Here is a 24,237-nt window from a genome sequence, read left to right as displayed (position 1 = left end):
CATCCTTTTTGGATCAAGACAACAGGTTGTATTTAAGTTAGTTTAGTGACCACTTTAATTTTTAACAGGTATACTTATTAAATGATTATATCTTCCCTCTTAAATATGATATAGGCGTCAGTCCTCTAACTATCCACGGACCTCCCTAGCACACCCCTCCTCTGCTCCCTGCCCCCCAACCCACAAACCCTCAGCAGGAGTTTGCTTTCTCACCTCACAGAGGACCCTTGAGGTTCCTTCTTCTATTGCCTGAGCTCAGCACACAGTGACCATGGCCTACTTCTAGACTTTCGACCCAGCAGGCCTATATCTGTGGCCCACACTCCACTTAGTGTTTCTGTTTCTGGTCCATGAAGATGGTAATCCATGTTTTTTTTTTATTGTGGTAAAATACACATAACATAAAATTTACCAATTAATTAAATCAATTTAATTTTAAATTAATCAAATTAACTTAAAATTAATCAATTTTAATCAATTAAAAGTGTAAAGTTCAGTGGCATTAAGTATATTCACGATGTTGCAATGGTGCAAGCATCAGCATCATCTAGTTTACAACTTTTTTATCACCCCCAGCAGAAACCCTATATCCATTAAGCAGTCACTCTCCAGTACCCTCTCCTCCCAGCTCCTGGCAAGCACTAATCTGCTTTCTTTCTCTATGGATTTGATACTTCTGGACATTTTATATGCAGTCATGTGTTGTTTAATGACAGTTCTGAGAAATGCATCTTTAGGCAACTTCGTTGTAGTGCGAACATCATAGAATGTACTTACACAAACCTAGGTAGTATAGCCTACTGCACCCCTGGACTCTATGGTACTGATCTCATGGGACCACCATTGCATATGCAGTTCGTTGTTGACTGAAATATCATTACATGGCATGTGACTTTAAATGGAATCATGCAATATGTGGCCTTTTGTGTCTGGCTTCTTTCACTTAGCACTGTTTTCAGGGTTCATCCATGTTGTAGCATGTATCAGCACTTCATTCCTTTTTATGTCTGAATAATGTTTCATGTATGAATATCCCACATTTTGTTTATCCATTCATCTGTTGATGGGCATTTGTGTTGTTTCTACCCTTTGGTTATCATGAATAGTGCTACTATCTGTGTACGTTTGTGTATAAGTTTTTGTTTGAACATGTTTTCATTTCTTTTGGTATACACCTCAAAGTAGAATTTCTGGGTAGTATAGTAATTCCGCATTTAACTTACAGAAGAACTGACAAACTATTTTCCGTAGGAGCTGCACCATTTGATTTTCCCACCAGCAATGTTTGAGGGTTCCAATTCTCTGCATCCTTGACAACACGTATTATTTTCTGATGATGATGGTGATGGTGATCACCATCCTCACGGATGTGAAGTTATCTGATTTTTGAGTCCAGCTATGACTTATTGGTTTTCCATTTGTTGTTCTTGTTGCACTAACATTGCTGTGGGCTTTTAGCACAAGGATACATCAAAGCATGACCTGATCTCTCCATTTCTATTGGAACCTCACGTCAATTCTGGCCATGTTTTTTAAGTGGGAAACTGGGTTAAGCGCTCAAAGTACCTGACTACATGATACTGTTACTTTCCTACAGAATAAGGAATGAGGTATGTTTCTGAGCTGACAAAGACTTACACTAATTTAATCAAAATTTACTTTAGCTGATTTCCTCCTTTGACATATCCGTTTTTCAATCAAACTAATATAATGCAGACATTACTTCGTTAAGTGAGGGGAGTGGAAAATGTGTGTGCTTTTCCTACAAGAACTGAGCTTTCTTTTCAAAGGATTAATGACAATTATGAAATCACCCCTCTTCTCTTCCTTTGGACCTGCCCAAGAAACTAGACATTTTTGACCTGCTAAGAAGGAAATTAAGAGCACACAAAAATAAGTAAGAAACTTACATATTGCCTGTATTTTTTAATACTTTTTAAATTTAATGTCATGTTATTTTATGAATATGTTTATATTTTTTATTCATGATATTCATGATTGTGAACATATTGTATATTCATGATTTTTTTATGGTTGTGAAAATAATGCGTGTTCATTTCTTTTTTCTGAACAAGAAAATTAAAACCATATATTACCTGCCACTTCTTAGGAGCTATAAGGACTCAGGGGTCATGGCAGGAAGGTCCCAGGACTGAGCCTGGGTTCTGGATGAGGTTCTGTGTGACCTGGGGATTATTACTGCTTACTGTTTCTGTAACTCTGGTAACTACATGGATACAAAGTGCAGACACTATGTCTCAAGTATGAAATATTTTGTTAGAATACTTCCTTTTCTGCCTGCCCTTCCTGAATTCCCCGCCCAGTTGGACATGGTCTAGCACCCTAGATGAAGTTAGTGTTTCATGTCCTCATTTGGAATCAAAAGTTACCCTCTCGGCCTCCATTGTCCACAAGCCTGGCTCTCCATGGCAGCTGGTGAGGAAGGCTTACATCTAAGGAGCGGAGTCAACCATAGGTCAAGGTGCCTTTCCGTGGCTCTTTAACCAGAGCAGAGAGCCACTTACTCTGCCTGGACACAAATGCTATACAGGGCACTCCTTGTTTATAAATATCAGGAACTGTTACCACATGTTGAGTTCTTACTCTTTACTAGGCACTATGCTGTATGTCTTGCATATGTCATCTTACTACTCACAGCAGCCTATGAGGTGGATGCTATTCTCCCCATGCTTTACAGTGAGGAGACTGAGACACAGAGATGTTAAGTTGCCTGCCTGCATTCACAGTGCTAGTGTATGGTAGAACTAGGTTCCATGCCTAGCTCTTCTGCCTAAAATCAGGCTCTTAACCACTGTGTACAAGGCAAAAATGGTTCATGCCCTAATACCTCTGTCAATGTGTCGGAGCCGACAGAGCTTTTCAACCATCAACATCAATCATCTCACACTGTTTTCAAAAATATATATTCAAAGGTACAAACATGATGCTAAATTCCTTACATGTGCTATTTTAGTTAATCCTTTCAGCTCTGTAAGGAAGGCACTGTTATCTCCAGTTTGCATGTTATTATGCGCATTTTCCAGTTGAGGAAAATGAGGCTGTATGAGCTAGAAATAGTAGCTCAGAAATGGCAAAGCTGGAGTCCCAGCTGAGGGTGTGTTTCTCCAAAGCCTGACATAACCACGACAGCCCACCCCACAGAGAGGCTCGAGTCGCCCCAAGGTTCGGAGTTTGGGGCTATGTCACTCAGATTCACTTTTGAAGGGGTGAAGACTCCAACCAGTCAGTCAGCATTAGGCGGGGTGTGTGTCTTCTAAAACAAGTCACAGTGCAGCTCTCCCACAACACAAGCCAGGCCTGCGCAGCGGCTGTCTTCCTCTCTATGTAGCAATTCCAGCCTCTGCTTCCACTTGTTTCTCTCTGAAAGGCTCACGTCACCTGCACCCAGACTGTTCCTGAGAGATGCTTTTGGACTTCCTAGAATGCCACACACTATTCTGTGAAAGGTCAAGATCCAAAGCAAAAGGCCCTCACTGATGGATGGGGGAAAACATGTGCAAACAGAGCCGAGGAACATGTAGGGGCCAGCCACGCAGCCCAGACCTCTGCTCCCAGATCTAGGATTGCTCAAGAACACCGTGTGTGGAAGAATCCTATTTGCAAATGTGGCCAACAGCCAGATAAGCCTGGCCTGCAGAGTTTCTGTAACAAAGAATAGGGTGGAATCATTTTTGTCTTATTATTTTCTGCACTAGGGAAGAACGAAGCTTCCATGAGAGAAGTCTCTCTTAATCTTGCAGTCTGTTGAGTTTTAATGCTGCAGTATTGGAATCAGGTTGACCTCATGGGGGAAAGACGGAGCTGCCTCCTTGTACTGCAAAGTCTATTTATGGACTTCACCAGAAACCCTGGTCATGCCTCTCGCCCTCTCTGTGAAGATCTCCCTAACTCTGCCAACCAGTACCGAAGTCTTTCCTTCATCACAGCTCTTGCACTTACAGCTTAGACTACACATTCCACAGCAATAGAACGGGAGAAAAGTGCTCAAGTCCAGCGTCCTCAGTCCTGAGTTCTCTCTCTCTGCAACTTACTGGCATGCAAGCCTGGGCAAGTCATGCCCCACAATTAGCCTCTGTCGTCTCATCTGTAAAATGGCAATAACTCCTGCTCACTGGGATCACAGACTTTAGCCAATTCAGCAGGTATTGTTGAAAGCTTATCATGCATCAGGTTCTCTGTTAAGCCTGCTTAAGTAAATCTTGGAACTGTCGCTACACAAAGCTAACCAAATTCTGTTAATGTAGGCCTTCTCAGAGCCTATGGTATACTAACCCACGCTGTGCAGCTAGAAGGAGGGGGAAGGTGTATTGAATTCCCTGAATTTTTTTGCCCTCAAAACCTTTTTGGGAGAGATTTTTATTTTATTCTATTTTTAAGAAGAGCTATTCCCATATTATGGAAAAGTTTTCTACCGAATGCTGGGAATTATCAGAAAGAAGGTTCAGACAGTTACTGAAGCTGGTATCATTTTATGTGCTGTGAAATTGTCACCTGAGATAATATATAGGAGAGTGCATTGAACATTGTCAGGTGCCACCTGCATCGTCTGTCTCTGATCTCCTATTGGTTTTGGACTGTTACTTGAATGTTAATGTTGCCTTTCCATCTATAGCAAAGGCTCTAGGCAACCTCTTACACTGCTGGTACAAATCTTCATGCTGTGCCAGGCACATAAAAGGGTGACTGGCTGAGCTCTGGCCTTGGCTTTCCAAGCCAAGCAAAGATAAAACATCTGCCTCTTAATGCATCCCAAAGCAACCTCTGCAACAGCCGCAGCCCTCACGACTAAGTCCAGGTTACAATATGTCACTTGGAGCTCTTTGGTTGGGAAGTGGAAGAAGCCATTCTTAGCCAAGGCATCCCGTTTAAGCCTCTTGTCTGACCTCAGCCCAAAAGAGGAAAAGGCATCAGCATTTTCTCTTCTCCTATGAAGTTAGCTACATTTCAGGAAACTTGACTAGCAAATTAAAGTTTATTCATAATTTTATGTCTCCTTCTGACTTGTTTATTACATCTGTAATTAGAACCCCTCCCATCTGCCAGCCTCTGGTCACACACACCCACACCCACACCCACACGCTCACCAGAAGAACCACTGATCTTTCACTTCCTGGGAAGTTTCATTCAATTCTTTATAACCTCAAACTATGAGAAATTTTCCTTGGCATGTTATCTTTAAGTTACCGATTGCATTTTTATATGTCTGCCCTAGGATCCTTACTGATGATTTCTAGAGAAAGCAGAAAGTAAAATTTAAACTGCCAGAAAGAATCAATACGGAAATGAACAGATTTTTGTGTAAGAGTTGTCAGCTGAGATAGTTTAATTGTGAATATTTTTCTAAAGGAGCTGTTACTATTCATTGTGGAGGTACAGTGGAATTTAAAAGGTAGGTTGTAGGATTGAAAGAAATGCCCACTGAACCCCAATATATCAGACTGAAGGAATTCATACTTAACACTTCCTGAGCTGAATTCTTAAGTCCCCAATCTCCCATCTCACAAACTCTCCCTGTGAATGTTCTCTCTTACCCGCTGTTCTTTATCTCAGTAAATGGCCTACTACCTCTTCAATTGCCAAGAAATGGAACAGTCATCCTTGGCTCTGTGCATTCCTCATTCCCAAGCCCAGTCACTTATCAACTCCTGTCTCTTCTAAAAATGTATACTCTCTACTTGTCTTCCCCTACCCCGACTCCAGTTCTAGCTGCCATGGTTTCTCACCTGGATGACTGCAATAGTCTCCCACCTAGCCTCTCACATCAAGTGTTACCACTTTCTTGTCAGTCCTCATAAGGTAGCCAGAGTGATCATGTTTAAATGAAAATCAGTTCAAATCATGCCCATGCTTAAAACCCTTCAATGACTTTCCATCTTTAGAGAAAGTTCAATATTGTTTAAATGGCCTGTAAGAGCGAAGAAGGAAGACAGATCTATCTTATATTTAGACATACCACAAACTACAGAAATAAAATAGTAAGTTGTTGAGATTGGGGACTTAAGAATTCAGCTCAGGAAGTGTTAAGTATGAATTCCTTCAGTCTGATATATTGGGGTTCAGTGGGCATTTCTTTCAATCCTACAACCTACCTTTTAAATTCCACTGTACCTCCACAATGAATAGTAACAGCTCCTTTAGAAAAATATTCACAATTAAACTATCTCAGCTGACAACTCTTACACAAAAATCTGTTCATTTCCCTATTGATTCTTTCTGGCAGTTTAAACAGATAGAAAATAGAACAGACTAGAAGGCTCTGAGACAGCCTCATGTGTATTTGGAAATTAATATATGATAAAAGTGGCATCACATATCAGTGGGGAAAATAACATTCGCTTGGTAGATAGTGTTGAGGAAAATGGCTTCATTTGGATTCCCACCTAAACTATATACAAAAGTGGATTCCAAAGGCAATAAAGACTTAGTATGAGAAGTAAAAGTCAAATGTTAATAAAGGAGAATACAAGGAATGAATTAGGGCAGGAAAGGATTTCTTTATGAAACCCCAAGAAACCATCCTTAAGGAAAAACAAATGAGTTTTCTTATATAAAAGTCAAACATTCCCATTCATGAGAAGACAGCGTGGGCAGAGTTAACAAACCTGATGGCAAACTTGGGGTATGTGTTTCCCTCTCTCTTTTGATCATCAAGCTCCAAACACAAATTGGGTTTTCTCTCTGCCTCTTAAATATACCAATCTCCCTCCTGCCCTAGGGCCGGTACACATGTCTACAATTCTGTCTGAAAAGTTCTTTCTCCTCTGCTTCAGCTAACTCATTTTCACTCATCCCTGTGATCTCAGCCAAAATACCTCTCCCTTAGAAACATCACCTTTGACTGCCCAAATTACGGTAGGTTTCCCCTGCATATGCTCTCATTTCAACTTCCTCTTTGCATTCCTTGCACACATTGCAATTACAATTATATAATCATTTATGGAACTCTTAATTTGGTGTCCATCTTTCCTACTAGGTCATAAGCTCCAGGAAAGCAGAAGCCACCTGCTCAGTACTTGGCACAGTCCTTTATGCCTAGAAGATAGCTTGAAAATGTTAATGGATTGAACTGATAAAGGACACTCAAGAGGGCATATTCCAGACCACACACCAGATGAGTGCGGCAAGCCCAGGGGAGATTCCAGGCATAATTTAACCTTTATGTCAGCAAGAATTTGGGGTAACAATTTGTGCCCCTGTCATCTAGAGACAACATCTCAACTCTCATTTGTATCACCTATGGTTCCTTGCACTCCATTAGGTGGTAAACAAAGACTGGTTGACTATAGACCTACACTGCCTCCTCCCACCACACTCAGTTTTCTATGTTTAAACTATTCCATCAGCCGTGCTTCATGGCTTGCCTTTTGAAAACTCTCTTTGACAGTTGATGTCAACTTTCATTTAATTACTTGTTTTGTTGACAATTCTCACTCTCTGTTGACTCTTAATTTGATCTTAGCATTCAGTTATTCAGCAAATATTTATTGAAAGCCTAGTTGGTGCCAAGAATGTGCCAGGCACTAGAAAAGCTGGCAGTCCCCTTCCAGTGTTGACATGCTAACATGACACCTCAAAAGAATCATTGCACAGAGCAGCCCAACTAAGTTAAATGTTAAGAGAGACCTAAATGCACCCAAATTTGGGCACAGTGTAGAGAGTAGCTGAATAGGAATGCTACCATGGAAAAACTGGACCAGTTCCCAGCTTATTTTGAGTAAGTGCTTCACAGTGTAGCTCATTATTCATGATTGGAAAACGTTTTCAAAACAAGAGAAATCTACCCAAGCATCATTATAGAAAGATTTTTCCAAGTAAAATAGAAATAACCATACTGGAGTGTTGTTTTTAAATACTTGTCATGCTTTTAAAAGGGTCAATTCAAAGACAACTAAAGCATCACATTCAAAATAATGATAATAATAGAGGCATTGATGCTTGCTGAAAGAGTTACACTATCCTTTGGGGATGATTTTAATGACAAAGCTAAGTTTGTGTCTTTTTTTTTTTTTTCCCAGTCACATCAAGAGTTTATTTAGTGAACATTGATCACTGTAGCCAATACATTATGATACTTACTGCAAAGAAGCCGGTGACTTCTGATTACTCTGTTTTCTGTAAACTGACCAGAGAAGAATGATAGTGTAGAGAGAGCCCCCGAGAGAGAACTGGCTATGAGAAGCCCATGCACTATTGCTTATTTTGGTATTCCTAAAGACTGAATCCCATAGAAATGGATTTGTTTAAGGGAAAATTTTCAAATAAGGTGATCAACCCCAAAGGGAAATCCCATGTCCGTGATGTATTAAGATTTGTGCCTACTCAGACTCAGAGATGAGTGTCTTTCCAAGGTCTCTTCCTGGAATTCCCAGATCTTAGAATTTGGCAGCCTAATATAGCTTTCAAAAAAAAAAAAGCTTTTTTATTTCAGAATAGCTTTCTATATACAGAAAAGTTGTAAAGATAGTGCAGATATTCTTATACACCTCACATGCAGTCTCCCCTATTACTAATATCTAACAGTAGGAGGGTTCTTTTGTCACACTTAATGAGCCAATATTGATACATTATTACTAACTAAAGTCCATCCTGTATTCAAATTTCCTTAGTTTTTGCCTAAAGTCCTTTTTACGTACAAAGATCTCATCCAGGATGCCACACTACACTTTTGTTGTCTTGTTCCTTTAGGTTCTTCTTGGCTGTGACAATTTCTCAGATTTTTTTTGGTTTTGATGACCTTACTAGTTTTGAGAATGCTGGTCAGGTATTTTGCGAAGTGACCTTCCTGAGATTTGTCTGATGGTTTTCTCTCGATTAGATGGAGTTTCAGGATTTTGGAGAGGAAGACCACAGAGGTGAAGTGTCATTTTCTTCACATACATCAAGGCTGCCTACTATCAGCATGACTTCTCACTGTTGATGTTGGCCTTGATCACCTGGCTGAGGTCGTGTTTCAGATTTCTCTACTGTGAAGTTTCTAGCCCCTTTTCCATGCTATGCTCTTTGAAAGGAAGTCACTATGTGCAGTCCACTTTTAAGGAGTAGGGAGTTAACTATAAAAATTGTTTGGAATTCTTCTACATGGGAGATTTGTTTATTCTCTCCTATTGATCTATTCAATAATTTATTTATATCAGTATGGACTCGTGGATATTTATTTTATGTTTTGGGTTATAATTCAATACTACATTATTTATTTTCTTGTTCAAATTGTTTCAGCTTTGGCCATTGGGAGCACTTTCAATTGTCTCCTGTTTCCCTTTCCATGCTCCCATAATTGTGGAGTATTTTTGTTTGTTTGTTTGTTTTTTGAGCACTTCCTTCCTTTCTGGCACTACAAGATGCTCCAGGCTCATCTTTTATATTTCTTGACCCAGTCCTAGAATCAGCTATTTTCCAAGAAGCCCTTCTAATGTAGGTTTTGTTTGTTTCTTTGTTGTAGTTTCTGAAGTATTTTGATAGCCACTGTGGTAGGCACTAGACACAAATTGTCTCTCTTAATCCTCATATCGACACCATTAGGTAGCCTTTGACTTCATTTCATAAATATAGAAACTGAGGCTCAAAGAATGTAAATGATTTACCCAAGGCCACACAGTAAGTAAAAAGCAAATTCTAGCCCAAATCTGTGTGACTCCAAGGCTCACACTTTGAACCTTTACACCCCAGGCCAGCCTCCTTTGTTCTCAAAGTTAACATTAGATGGAAACTATGCTATTGTGAACCACTCTGCCTTTTTGTGAGATTAAAAGACAAAAGCCAGCCAAACCTTCCTCTGGGAAGACCCCTCAGGATTCCAGCCACGCTGATCCCTTCCTTCTCTGAACTTCATTCCCACTGAGAGTTGAAAAACTTCCCTGAACGTAGAAGTTGTTTATGAGCTGTCTTGTGGTTTTCCCTCTTTATCTTCATTCCCAAATCAGATTATTAGCTCCTCAGAGGGCAAGGAAAATATACTGCCCTGTAGGATTATCAAGATAAGTAAACTTCTGGAGGCCACATCATTTCAGAACAGACTGTGTTGCTACAGCTACCATCGAAGGCAAATATTAAAATCTGTGCCTTTCGTACCAGGAGAGCAGAGAGCTGGATTGAAGTGATATCACATTGTTGTTATGGTTATTTTTCATTGACTCAGTCTCCCACTGGGCAAGGAGTTCTCAAACATAAAAGTCATATCTCTCCCATTCTCCAGTGCCCCAGACAGGATATAATATGCTCTAGGCACTCAATCAGTGTATATAAAATGCTTAAGGGAAGCTCTCGGGCCGTGGGCCAGAGACTACCTATTCTTGACTTGTGCACAACTTTAACCTCTTAAGAAGGCAGTACTATGAGGTGGCTCTAGAGGTAGACAAACTGATAGCAGTGAAAAATGAGAGGTCTCTGATTCATTTAAAAACCCCACTGAAAAGAGAGTAAATGGAGAACAAAATTGAAAAGGAGTAAACTTACATGGTCATAGACAAATGGAAAGAAAATGATGGAAAGCGGGTAGATGAGAACTAGATGTCCCTATAGGATTGAAAGCCACTGTATGGAGTGAATGACCAGGGGCACTCATCCATGAGGCATTAGGTGTAGTGCCTACAGCCCACAGAAGTCATAATGCACCCTGGAGTGGGGCCAAAAAAGAGGACTGGCTCAAAAATCTGCATAAAGACCAACTGGACTCTACATCTAGCCCCACATCCCATCCCCGGTTGACCCAGTTAGGCAAGTACCTCTTCCCAGTCTAGCAGAGGATAGGAGAATTGTTTTCCAGAAGGTTCGACCAAAGGACCACTGGGCTTTGGATTTTAGACACAGATGAAGTTAGGAATGAGGCACCAAAAACAGGTTGAATTGAAAGTCTGTCTCTGAAGAGCAAAATGCCCAGCCCTCTTCTCCTCTGACACTCAGGACTCTCACATCTAAAGTTACACCACCACCTTCCTGGCAGGAGTTAGAAAATTCCTCTTTGATGAAACTAGCCCAGAGGTACTGACTGCCCACAGATATTGACATTTGGAGGTTCTCCATTGAATTAGCCAAATCCCCACTACTGTACCCTGTGGAGCTTCCAACCAGCTTTTTTATTACCATCTCAGAGAGGACAGGGCATCAATCAAACAAGAAGAGATGGTATAAAAAGGAAAGTTCAAAGAATAAGAAAAAGCTCTTGAAAATTAAAAGTATGATAATACAAGTTAAAAAAATCAACATGAAGGTTGGAACTTAAATTTGAGGATATTTGCCAGAAAATAGAACCTAAAGAAAAAGATTGAACATTAGGAGGAAAAGAAATAAAGCATTTTTTTTTAAATGGAGCATTTATTGACTCTAGGAGAAGGAAAAAGAAGTACAAGAAAGAAAAAGGACATGTTAGTTAAAGAACATTACTTTGCTCAGCTGTGGACAACATACACATAATCGTAATAATGTAGATTCTGAATATGGATTTAACCTAAGTTGTGTGGAAGAGTAGATATTATTGCAGAAATTCAATGGCTAGAAGCTGAAGAAGATAAATCAAGAGATAGCATAGAAGCAGATTTTGGGCCACAGGGAGGGAAATACCTGAAGAAGCATCCTAGCAAGTTGAAAGCTCTTATGGGGGTGAGAGGTATGAACCCCTGGTCTTTGATATAAGCTTTGTAGTATTTGACATTTATGTGGACTGTTTTGATATAAGAATAAATAATACATTTTTAAAAATCAGATATGAGAGTTTTTAAATATCAGCATGATGGAGCATTTACTGTTCAAATAGCCACATAGCCACACGCATACAGCAGCCCCTGGAGGATGTTGTGGAACAAATAATGTTCATTTCAGTGGTCTTGAGTCATCAAGAAAAGGTCTGATTTGGGCCGTCCCAGTGGCGCAGCGGTTAAGTGCTCACGTTCCGCTTCAGTGGCCTGGGGTTCGCCTGTTTGGATCCTGGGTGCAGACCTGCATACACACTGCTTGGCAAGGCGTCCCACGCTGTGGCAGGTGTCCCACGTATAAAGTAGAGGAAGGTGGGCATGGATGTTAGCTCAGGGCCAGTCTTCCTCAGCAAACAGAGGAGGATTGGCGGCAGATGTTAGCTCAGGGCTAATCTTCCTTAAAAAAAAAAGAAAGAAAGAAAGAAAAGGTCTGTTCTGATTCTGTTCTGCTTTAGAGAAACACATGTGATGGGGATTCTTCTCTGTCAAAATTCTGCAGACTTTTGTTATTTGGGGAGAATTCTGATGTGGACCTGTTCTTCTCACCCAACGTGGGAGAAATGATGCATTGCCTCCCTCCCTCATCTACCACACAGCCTCACCCTGTGTCCAGAAGAACTGTGGGCTGGTTGGCCACAGACTGACCTGATCTGGTCCAGAACTCTGATCTTCATCATTAGCCGCAGTTCTGCCAGTCTTCTTTCTGCCAGACAGAGCTGAGCCTCCTAGTGGTTCCCTGCAAGCCCTTTGTCCTCGGATGGTTGCCTTGAGGTCAGTTTCTGAAAGTCATTGGCCCCAGAGCAAGATCTCCTGCGGCAGAAATTAACCTCCCAGACCCAGAGACTGCGGTGGTGAGTGGGAGGGAGGTAGGGGGAAGAGAAGAAGCTGAGAGGGCAGAATTGAGCTTCTCAGACATGAAAGAGAGTGTTTCCCCTACTTCTTCTAATACCACGGAGACCCCAGGGATGCTTTGCTTGGCTGGTATTTCCTGATTTAGTCTCAGTAAGCAGAGCCAGAGAGCTAAATGAAATCACACTGACCCAGCTGCCGTGGGAGGCACTTCAGTGCTTGTTAGCTGGTTCGTGCTTTTTTCCTGGTAATCTTTCTGTTATCAGGTATTTGGGAGGATTACAGCAATGTGTCCCAGGCTAGATCGAGGCTCTTTGTTTAAACCCTGATGTAGCAAAGACTCAATTTCCCAGGATGTTAGCCTATTAGAACAATTAATGCTAAATTATACTATTTTGACATGATAATAAAAAAGAGTGGGTGGCTTTATTATATCTCTTGCTATAAAACTTGATCCAAGCTGTTGGAGATTTTTTTCCATGATAGAATTATTTGAATATTATTAAGAGTAGGCAGGTGACATATGAAGATACTAGGATTTGAAAGATGATGGGGAGCCAGCCACATATAGGGAGATCCTTTGAAATATGGAAACAGAGAATTTTGGAAATGGAACAAAATCCTGACTCAAAGCACAGGTGGGTCGTGAGGACTCGGTAACGCAGATGAAGGTCTTCCTCACTTCTCTCCCTCTCCCTCGCCCGCCCTTACCCTAACAGCTGTGGAGGACTTACTGTGTGCCTGGCACTGGGCCGTGTGTATTAATTACACGTAGAATCTAATAATGTCAATAATAGGTGTATGTTAATAATATGGTAATAACTAATATTTGTACCATCCTGCGTATAAAGAAACTGAAGCTTGGAACAGTTATGTAATTTTCCTAAAGTCACCCCACTAGCAAGTGGTACAGTGGGGTTTAGAAACCAGGGTTTCTACTGCATATGTGGCACATAGTGAGGGCTCAGTTATGTCAGCCGTGAGTTTGCTGATGGTGTCCGTGTTGATGGTGCAGAATGCAAAGAATGAACCACAGAACAGTTAAATGATTTGCTCAAGGTCACACACTGGTCAGTGGCAGTGAGCTTATCCAGTTCCCTGATTCAGGTCCTCCTTCTCTCTCCCACGTTTCTGAAAATACAAAGAGAAATGTCAGCACACCAACTTCTAGAAACAAATAACCTCCTGTCTAGGTTCCAGGTTCTGAATCCTCACATTACTTGAATAGTTTTAAGTTTTAAGTAAAACTTAAACTATTAAGTTTAAGCACTGCCAGAAACAATGCCCAAGAAACTATTTTAGGCTAATATTTGTTTCCTAGTGGCCAAAAAAACCCAAAAAAAGACCTACAGCAATATTAGATTCAGTGTATTTCATCCTCCCTGATCCAGTTGAAAAAAAAAAACCAAGCTTTTTTCATCAGGTAAAATTTTAACTTTAAACCATTGTGTGGGATTACAGGGAGGCAGTGGGTGCACTGATGTGGCAGAAGTCATCATCTCTCCCCCTGACACTAGGACAGCAGCTCTCATCCAAGGTGACATGGGTATTTAGGGCCTGAGTGGGTCATGGGTCTGAGTCCATCCATTTTAGCAGTTCACCTTGGGGGTGAGAGACCATGACTCTAGACCATCAATCTATGGTAAAATGCCTTGGTGGTGGCCCCATTCTCCCCTCTCCTCTGCTTATGAAAACTACCTCAGGCCTTGGTGTTGGCTGCCTGTCAGCACAGGCCTGCCACTCTGCCATATGCAGGTACTAGGCTGGGCTTGCTGATCTGGTCCCATGCCCTGCCAGTTTTAGAAGGAAAAAGACATTAGATGAGCAGCCCCAAACCATCCTACCTCCATGATCTCCCTTTTCCATTCCAACTTGGCACAATCAAATCTATAGTCTTTTCAAGGTTCAGCTCAAGCATTAGCATCTCCTCTGCTTCCCACTCCACAGCCTCAAACTATGAACAGTCTGACCCTTCAGGAAAGTTCTCCACACACTTCGTTTGCAGCTCCATAATCACCCTTCCTGTTCCCTGCCTGGTATTATACATGGGCCATCTCATTGTCCCCATGTCAACATAAGACTTGCCTATCTTCAGTTTCCTCATAACTCGTAGGACAATGATTTTTCTGTATTTGGGACCCTGCGTAGTGGTGTTATTGCATTTTCAGGCAGGTATATGTCGTGTGGTAACAAAGGTTTGGAAAGACGAGAATGACTACCCACATTCTTTTTTCTAATAACAACTATCTGATTACTGACATGTTCTGTCAGAGATTCATCCTTTAGTTTATGGCTTTAGTTTCCTCCACGAAAGGGAGAATATCTTAGCCATGTGTTGGCACACTGTGGCCTGTGGGCTAAACCTGGCCCTCTGCCTATTCTCATGTGACCAGTGAAGTAAGGATAGTTTTTATATTTTTAAATGATTGAGGAAAAAAAGGAAGCATAATATTTCATGACACAGTAAGTTTATATTAAATTTTAAGTTTAAAATTATATGAAATTCAAATATCATTGTCATGAATAAAGTTTTACTGGAATACAGCCATACTCATTTGTCCCTGTACTGTCTATGGCTGTTTTTGCACCAAAATAGCAGATTTGAGTAGTTACCACAAAGACGATACATCACACAAAGCCTAAAATATTTACTATGAGGCTTTTTACAGAAAAAATGTGCCAAACCCTGTTCTGAGTCATTCTCAATGTGAAAATTGTAAAAAAAGGAGTGGGGTGTCCTTTTTGCTGAAGGGGGAGGAGAATGAAGGCACAGAGTGCCTAGAGGAAAAGAAATCTGGAGACAAGAAAAGGAAGAAAGAGGAGTCAAAGGCCTACTTGGAGATGCCAGGTCTCCTGGGTCTGTACACGTGTGTGGCAAACATCTCTGCCTGGAGATGTCAATCTTCCCAAGGAACACCTGGATCTCACAGCTGGTGGACTTGCCCAGGGGCAGAAAGTTTGTGTAAACTTAATGCTCTCCCTTAGGGACTCCGAAGGGTTCCTTTGGAGAAACCATAAACTAGACAGGGTAGGATTAGGAGATTATCAGTCATTCCTGATGATTCCAAGTACCAAGATTAACTAACATCTGCAGTAAGATCTAAAGGGCTCTATGTCCCACTTATCTCTGATTCAATAATATTTCTGTGTGTGAAATCTATTTTGCTTGTGTCTGTTTATGTGTCTCTTCGGGAGAAATCCATTTTGGATGAATGCCAATTAATTATCACATATGTGGGGATCATTAAACATTTGGAGTTTTCAAATAAAGACACATCAATTAGATCTTGGTTTAAACCAGTTCAGCCCCTTGGAGAGTTGGGATTACAGGTTTTTTGTTTAGAAATCTGCCACTTTCAAGCATTTCTCTTATTTTCTTATTACAGGGGAATGCCCTTTACTTCAAATCTGCCAGAAATGTTACAGTGAACATTCTCAATGACCAGACTAAAGTTCTAACTCAGCTGATAACAGGTAAGGAAAGATAGAACTTAGCAGCACCTGGTCCACACTAAACACTCAGAAAATGTAGATTCGAAGGTTGAATGAAACTCCACGTGCAGTAAAGACAAGCCTGTCTGCTAACACATTGTACAGTGGGGAGGAGGGGAATGTAGCGTGTGTTCCCTGATTCTACTGAAGGGTAGAGTTGCATCAGGTACACACGTTTAACTTATGCAAATCCGATAATCCTTGTTCAGGGGAGGAAATAAACTATTTTTCATGTAACATGGCTCCTAAACACAAGCCAGCTGCTTCATCTGGTGTTTCCCATGGAAAAGCTCTCTGCTCCAGTGTTGGAGGAAATGCTGGCTGTGTTGGATTATTGGAGAGATAGCAGAGTATACACAAAACCAGGCATGCCGGACTTTATGGGTGCTAAAAGGGATTTTTAATGGGTGTTTGAATCCATGCCATAGTTGCCGTATGTGCTAACTTTGAACCTAGCTCAACTGCAAGAGGCAGATGTAGCCCCACTGAATACATGTGTGTGGTTCCTTTTAATCTAGCAGATCTGCTGCTCACAATTGTGAAAAGCACCCACTGGGTTTCATGCTGCCTATTCCTGAAATTTAAACAAGGATTGGTTATTCATAATAATGATTATAATGATAAGCACGAGCATCATGGCTGTGATTAAGTGTTGAGTGGTCTGATTAATGCCCCCTCTGTAGGTTATGAGCAGCAATAAACAGGAGCCGTAAGGTACCCCCACAGTAGAAGGGAAAAGGAGTGTGTGTCTGAATGGCACTGTTACACTTCCAGACAGAAGATGCCATTTGTGTGGCTTCAGGGATGAGAGAGAAGTGTACAGATGGACATTTTGAGAAGCCAGTTGCCCAAATGCCCTGAAATGTTCCTGTGACTAAAACATCTGGAGCCCCACTAATAAACACATCTCTGGGAAACAAGTGACTTTGGGCCCAGAGTCTCGCTGGAGAAAAAGCATCGTCCCCCGGCCACTGCCTCCATCCCACAGGAGTGCTGCATACGAGTGCCTGGAGACCACAGCCAAGGGGTGGCTTGGACCTTGTACCAGTGGAGGGACTCAGGGGTGGAAGGAACCACAGCACAGCAGAGCCCGTAATCCATAAACATGTTGTTCCAGCATGCGGCTGGATTGTCGGCCTTGCTTATGTAACATCTGGCCCACAGTAACAATGCTAAATAATTAAATAAACAGCTTCAGTAAGCAATGATTTAAGCGGCATGTGTGAAAATTGCCTCCAGGAGGGAAATAAATCCAACCTCCAGCTCCCAGATTCCTGCGTTTAAAAGGAACTTATTTAGCCTGCTGCTCATTTGCCATTTATTTGCAGTGGGAGATTTGGTTTACTTGAGAGATTTTGTTTCGATAAAGCTGGAACTGCCCAAATGACTATTGTTCAACAAAAGAGTCAGTCAGTCAATCTCTCTCTCCCCCTCCTTCTCTCTCTTCTCCTCTGCCCCATCCCCACCTCCTCCTTTCCTTTTGCTTCTCCCTTCCAACTCCCCCCTCCTTGACTGCTCTCCTTTCTCTTCCTCTTTTCGTCTCCCTTTGTCTCCCTCTCCGCTCCCTCTCTCCTTCCTTTCTCTCTCTCCTTCCCTCTCTCCCTATCCCTCCCTTCTTGCTTTCTGCCCCTTCTTCTTTCTTCCTTCTCCTTCCCCTCCCTCCCCATTCTCTCTCTCCTTTCCCTTTTCCATTCTCTCCTCTCTCTCACCTCCCTCATCCCTATGTCTGTCTCCCCGCCCAAGTTAGGTCTCTTGGGAGCTGACACACCAAGCCCTAACTCTTTAGGTAAGGCACAAGATAACTAATATTAAAATGAGATGGGCAAGAAGCCATCTCAACACCAGCCAGCAGGAGTCTTTCAAGAAGATTTCTACATGGAGATTGAAACAGCAATCAAAAACCTCCCAAACAATAAAAGTCCAGGACCAGATGGCTTCCCTGGTGAATTCTACCAAACATTCAAAGAAGACTTTAATACCTACCTTCCTCAAACTCTTCCGAAAAATTGAAAAGGAGGATAGGCTTCCTAACTCATTCTACGATGCCAACATTATCCTGATACCAAAACCAGACAAGGACAACAGAAAAAAAGAAAATTACAAGCCAATATCACTGATGAACATCGAGGCAAAAATCCTCAACAAAATACTAGCAAGTTGAATACAACAATACATTAAAAAGATCATACATCATGATCAAGTGGGTTTCATTCCAGGGGTGCAGGGATGGTTCAACATCTGCAAATCTATCAATGAGATACAGCACATTAACATAATGAAGAATAGAAATCACATGATCATCTCAATAGATGAAGAGAAAACATTTGACAAGATACAGCATCCATTTATGATAAAAACTCTAAATAAAATGGGTATAGAAGGAAAATACCTCAACGTAATAAAGGCTGTATATGACAAACCCACAGCAAATATCATTCTCAATGGAGAAAAACTGAAAGCTACCCCTTTAAGAACAGGAACTAGATAAGGATGCCCACTGTCAGCACTCTTATTTAACATAGTATTAGAAGTCCTAGCCAGAACAATCAGGCAAGAAAAAGAAATAAAAAGGATCCACATTGGAAAAGAAGAAGTGAAACTGTCACTCTTTGCAGACAAAATGATTTTATATCTAGAAAACCCTAAAGAATTCACTGAAAAACTTTTAGAAACAATAGAGGAATACAGTCAAGTCACGGGATACAAAATCAATGTACAAAAATCGGTTGTGTTTCTATACACTAACAACAAAGTAGCAGAAAAAGAAATTAAGAATACAATCCCATTTACAATTGCAAGAAAAAGAATAAAATACCTAGCAATAAACTTAACCAAAGAGGTGAAATACCTGTACACCAAAAACTATAAAGCATTGTTGAAAGAAACTGAAGAAGACACAAAGAAATGGAAAGATATTCCATGCTCTTGGATTGGAAGAATTAACATCGTTAAAATGTCCATACTTCCCAAAGCAATCTACAGATTCAACGCAATCCCTGTCAAAGGTCCAACAACATTTTTCACAGAAATAGAACAAAGAATCCTAAAATTTATATGGAACAACAAAAGACCCCAAATAGCCAAAGGAATTCCTGAGAAAAAGAACAAAGCTGGAGGTATCTCACTCCCTGATTTCAAAATATACTACAAAGCCATAGTAACCAAACCAGCATGGTACTGGCACAGAAACAGACACACACATCAATGGAACAGAATCAAGAGCCCAGAAATAAACCTACACATTTATGGACAGCTAATATTCAACAAGGGAGCCAAGAGCATATAATGGAGAAAGGAGAGTCTCTTCAATAAATGATGTTGGGAAAACTGGACAGCCACATGCAAAAGAATGAAAGTAGACCATTCCTTTACACCATGTGCAAAAATCAACTCAAAATCGATTAAAGACTTGGATGTAAGACCCAAAACCATGAAACTCCTAGAAGAAAACATAGGCAGTACGCTCTTTGACATCGGTCCTAGCAGCATATTTTCAAGTACCCTGTCTGACCAGGCAAGGCAAACAAAAGGAAAAATGAACAAATGGGACTACAGCAAACTGAAAACTTCTGCACAGAAAAGGAAACCATCAACAAAACGAAAAAACAACCTAACAATTGGGAGAAGATATTTGCAAACCATATATCAGATAAGGGATTAATATCCAAAATATACAAAGAACCCGTACAGCTCAACAACAAGAAAACCAACAACCCAATTAAAAAATGGGCAAAAGATCTAAACAGAGATTTCTCCAAAGAAGATATACGGATGGCCAACAGGCACATGAAAAGATGCTCAACGTCATTAGCTCTCAGGGAAATGCAAATCAAAACTACAATGAGGTATCACCTCACTCCAGTCAGAATGGCTATAATTAACAAGACAGGAAACGACAAATGTTGGAGATGATGTGGAGAGATGGGAACCCTTGTCCACTGCTGGTGGGAGTGCAAACTGGTGCAGCCACTATGGAAAGCAGCATGGAGTTGCATCAGAAAATTAAGAATAGATCTACCATATGATCCAGCTATCCCACTGCTGGGTATTTATCCAAAGAACTTGATAACACAAAGGCATAAAAATGCCTGCACCCCTATGTTCACTGCAGCATTATACACAATAGCCAAGACTTGGAAGCAACCTAGGTGCCCATCAGGGGATGAATAGATAAAGAAGATGTGGTATATATACACAATGGAATACTACTCAGCCATAAGAAATGATGAAATCTGGCCTTGTGTGACAACATGGATGGATCTTGAGGGTATTGTGCTGAGTGAAATAAGTCAGAGGGAGAAAGTCCAATACCGTATGATCTCTCTCATAAGTAGAAGATAAAAACAACAACAAACAAACACATAGCAATGGAGAATGGATTGATGGTTACCATGGTGGAAGGGGGTTAGGGCAAAAGGTGTGATTAGGCTCACATGTGAGGGGATGGACTATAATTAGTTTTTGGGTGGTGAACATGATGTAATCTACACAGAATTCAGAATATATTACGATGTGCATCCGAAAGCTATGTAATGTTATAATCCAATGTTATTGCAATTAAAAATAAAATAAATAGATAAATAAATAAAAAGAGGATTTCTACAGAGGAGAGTAGATTGTTCAAAATATAATTGTAAGCACATATGCACATGGACACTCACCCCTAAAGTTTCCCTTGAGGGTTCTCCTTTTACATTTACACACATGGGGGAAAGCATAGAGCAGTTCCAGAAGACAATATCTTATAAAGCCTGTTACACTTGATGGTGTACTTACCGGAGAGCAATGACCCCTGCTGTCCAAGTGGCCAGGTTTGCTAAGGCAATCCTGAGGACTCAAGATTCTCCTGCTTACCTAAAGAATGTCTCAAAAGCCCAGAAGATGTTCCAATATTAGCCATTCAGGTAATCTTTTCGCAGGAAACAATGCTTTAAATGGTATTTAAGTTCCCAGGCTAGGCTGCAATCACACTGGATCATCCTGCTGCTGATTTAGTATCGTCTCGGTGGTGGGTCCGAACGGGAAACCCTCTGACCTGCAAGGAGGAAGTTGTCGCGTAGTCTTCCACAGCATCTTGCCAGTGTGGGGAAGAGTCCCAGGATCCAGGGAGTTGGGGAAATAAATTAGGCTGGGTGGCCCCCAGGCTTTCCAGCTCCCAGAATGGTGTCAGTGGCATGACTAGGAGAATACTGGTACATCCTGGTGGATTCCAGTCTTTCTCTCTGTTGAGGCAATTAATTAAGAGGTACTTCACACGTATACTGCTGCACGCACAGGGGGATTATCTGAAGATTAGTTTCGGGTTAAGAATAATGATTTTCTTCCATCCCAGGGAGGAACAATGGGTTCACCAGGAGACCTCCTGAGCAGTCTCCAGCTGCATTTGCATTTCTCTCTAGAATCACGTTTTTAAGATTTCACACGTCCAAGGAGGTTTGGCAGCCCCAGGTGAAATCGACAAAAGGACAAGTCATCTGCACCATTGAGCCGGCCATCCCTCCTTGGGTTTTTGGCTAAAACTCCCAATTACTGAGCTTTATACACTCAAATGGTTCTAGGCCTTGGTAAATCCCATTGTTTTCTGAGAAGCCCTGAAAAGCAAGATAATTGTGTTTTGTGTTCCCTGATTGCTGCGGTCTCTTCAGTATACTCTCCTGTCTGTCTCACACACCACTCGTAAGTTCAGAGTAAACTCAGTTTATACACGGGCAGGTGTCCTTGACTGACTCCTCAAGGTCATATCTCCTGTAATTGCTCAGATCCTTAGAGGCAAAGTCCAAGCATTTGTATCCCCAGTCATACTGCCAGTTTATCATCTGACAGGATCCAGAGTGGGCAAGCTATGCTCCCCTATGCGTATCATAAGGCCATTCATTCGTTCATTCATTAGCACTTCTTTACCTCCTGATCCCCAGTATCTCCCCTAAAAAATGGTAACAAGCCCAGAGCATTGACAAGTATTACAGAATTTACTGAAGGTTTTGGTGTGTCCAAGAAGACAGCTGCCTCTTAGGTCTTGCAGAACAAGCTAATACAAATCCCTCATTGTACCTCTCTGTTCTTTCAAGATCTCTCTCTGGTCCTTGTCTCCAGCTTTTTACTTCCCCTCATCCTCCAAAAGCCCTCTCATAGCTTCTCCTTGTTTGTTGGCTCCAGCCCCCTTCTCCTTTCTAGACAAATAAACATCCTTTTTCTTCTAAGGGACAGGTCTAAGAGCTCAGTTCCAGACCCAGATCTGCCATTAGCTCACTTGGTGGCCTTGAAAGAGCCCTTGGCCTTGCTGCCACTGTTGTTCTCACCTGTAGCCTGAAGACAGTCAAATAAGATAATCTCCAGTCCTGTGCTGTTTGGAAATTCTGTACCTTGTCTGCTGTTTGAATATCCTGCTCGTTAAGGAGCATTTCCAATGTCCTTCTTTTCATCAGAGGGCTGATATGGATGTCTAGGCAAAGGATCAGATCTGCCAAATTGACATGATTATGTGAATGGGGCAAGTGTACTAAGAGGTACTCATCATGAATTCTTTTCAATGTGTTGTGACCATTGCATTAGAAAAATGGTGGTGGTCATGATCACAAGAATGATGATAATCACAAGAGCAGTCCCCTATATTTCACAGAGCTTGGCCGCCTACAAATTTCTTTCTACAAACACAGTTTAGTTTGATCCTTTTAACTTTCCTATGAGTTAAATAGAATAAATGGTGATTGTACAATTTTATAGGTGCAGAAAATGAGGTTCAGAAAGATCAAATGATTTGCCCAAAGTCACATTACCAGAAAATGAGAGAGTTGAGACATAATTTTTGTCTTCTGATTCTTAGTCTGATAGTCTTAACATAAAGGAAAGCAACCCGAGATGTCCGGGGGCTGGCCTGGCACTATCAGCGGAGCCTCAGGGTTCTCCTGTTTGAACATAAGTAATTTCACAGAACATCAACACCAGACAAGGCCAGTTGGTGGCCATGAAAGATCAAGACAAAACAAAAAACAAAGACAACTCTGATCATGTGTGAACACAGACAAAAATGGAAACATTTATCTAAAGCACAAAAATGACCAAACATGCCTCTATCCTGGATAATATGAGTGACTGCTGTTTCTTTATCCATTAGAGTTTAGCTTTGTTCTGGTCTTCCCTTCTTCTGGATAAGATTTATTAGGATATCAGTCATAAAATTACTCCCACTTATTAACAGCCTCTAATCCAGAGCAAAGCCGCGTTTCCATAAAGCCTGCCCAAAATAACCTAACACAAGGTCAAATCATGTAAGTCTTCTCTTCTTACTGAGATGCCCCATGGTGTGCGTTCTCCCTCACTGCAATGATTAATAAACCCAACTTGTTCAACTACACGTGTGTTCCCACTGGTATTTACCTGGAAGTTATTGAAGGCCCTTTGATTACTACACAGTCTTGAAAAATAACTAGAAAAAAACAAAAACTCTGTATCAGAATCTCCTAGGCAGTTTTGGGAAAAATGAAAGATTTCTGGTTTCTATCCTCAAAAATTTTTCTATGTGAATTTCCAGATCAAAAGGTAGATTCCTTTTGATCTGAGCTAGGGTCAGTGAGGTTGATTACACCCTAAGGTTGTTCTGGTGCATTTATGCAGACCATCTTTTGGGAACCATCTGAACTGTAGGTGTTCAGGTGGCTCCAGCTCAGATAGACTAAAATGTCTTTTTTTCCTTTTTTTTTTTTTTTTAGGAATTGTAACACATTAACCTGTTTTACTTTTGCTATAGTAGCTGAAACTCTGTGTGATTTTCTGGTTTGTTTATCAATAACTGTTTAAATTCATATCTGTCTCCATCAGAAGATGCCACCACTATAGCCCCACCTTCAAGAACAGCATCTGTTGTCGTATGCTAAACCCTCTGAAGTTTATTTTATTTTTTATTTGATTTTATTTTTGCTGAGGAAGATTCACCCTGAGCTAACATCTATTGCCAATATTTCTCTTTTTCTGCTTGAGGAAGATTAGCCCTAAGCTAACATCTGGCCAGTCTTCCTCTATTTTGTATGTGGGTCGCTGCCACCGAATGGCTGACGAGTGGTATAGGTCCATGCCTGGGATCCGAACCTGTGAACCCAGGCCACTGATGTGGAGCACACCGAACTTAACTACTACGCCATGGGGCTGGCCCCTGAAATTTATTTTTTACTGAATGAAATTCTAGCATAAA

At 41.1% G+C, this 24,237-nt stretch overlaps 1 protein-coding gene across 3 annotated transcripts in view; it reads left to right on the top strand.

Annotated features, from left to right (window-relative positions):
- SGCD (sarcoglycan delta) overlaps nucleotides 1-24,237 on the top strand; it is an 897,144-nt gene that overhangs the window by 739,349 nt on the left and 133,558 nt on the right. For all 3 annotated transcript variants that reach the window (XM_046668506.1, XM_046668505.1, XM_046668504.1), the window contains one exon: nucleotides 15,944-16,031. In XM_046668506.1, coding sequence (XP_046524462.1) covers nucleotides 15,944-16,031 — 88 coding nt within the window. The remainder of the gene's footprint in view (nucleotides 1-15,943; nucleotides 16,032-24,237) is intronic.

This window comes from Equus quagga, chromosome 7 (genome assembly GCF_021613505.1).
Source record: "Equus quagga isolate Etosha38 chromosome 7, UCLA_HA_Equagga_1.0, whole genome shotgun sequence".
Taxonomy (NCBI): domain Eukaryota; kingdom Metazoa; phylum Chordata; class Mammalia; order Perissodactyla; family Equidae; genus Equus; species Equus quagga.
The sequence above is the reverse complement of the archived record's forward strand: the minus strand, read 5'-3'. Positions and strand labels throughout refer to the sequence as shown.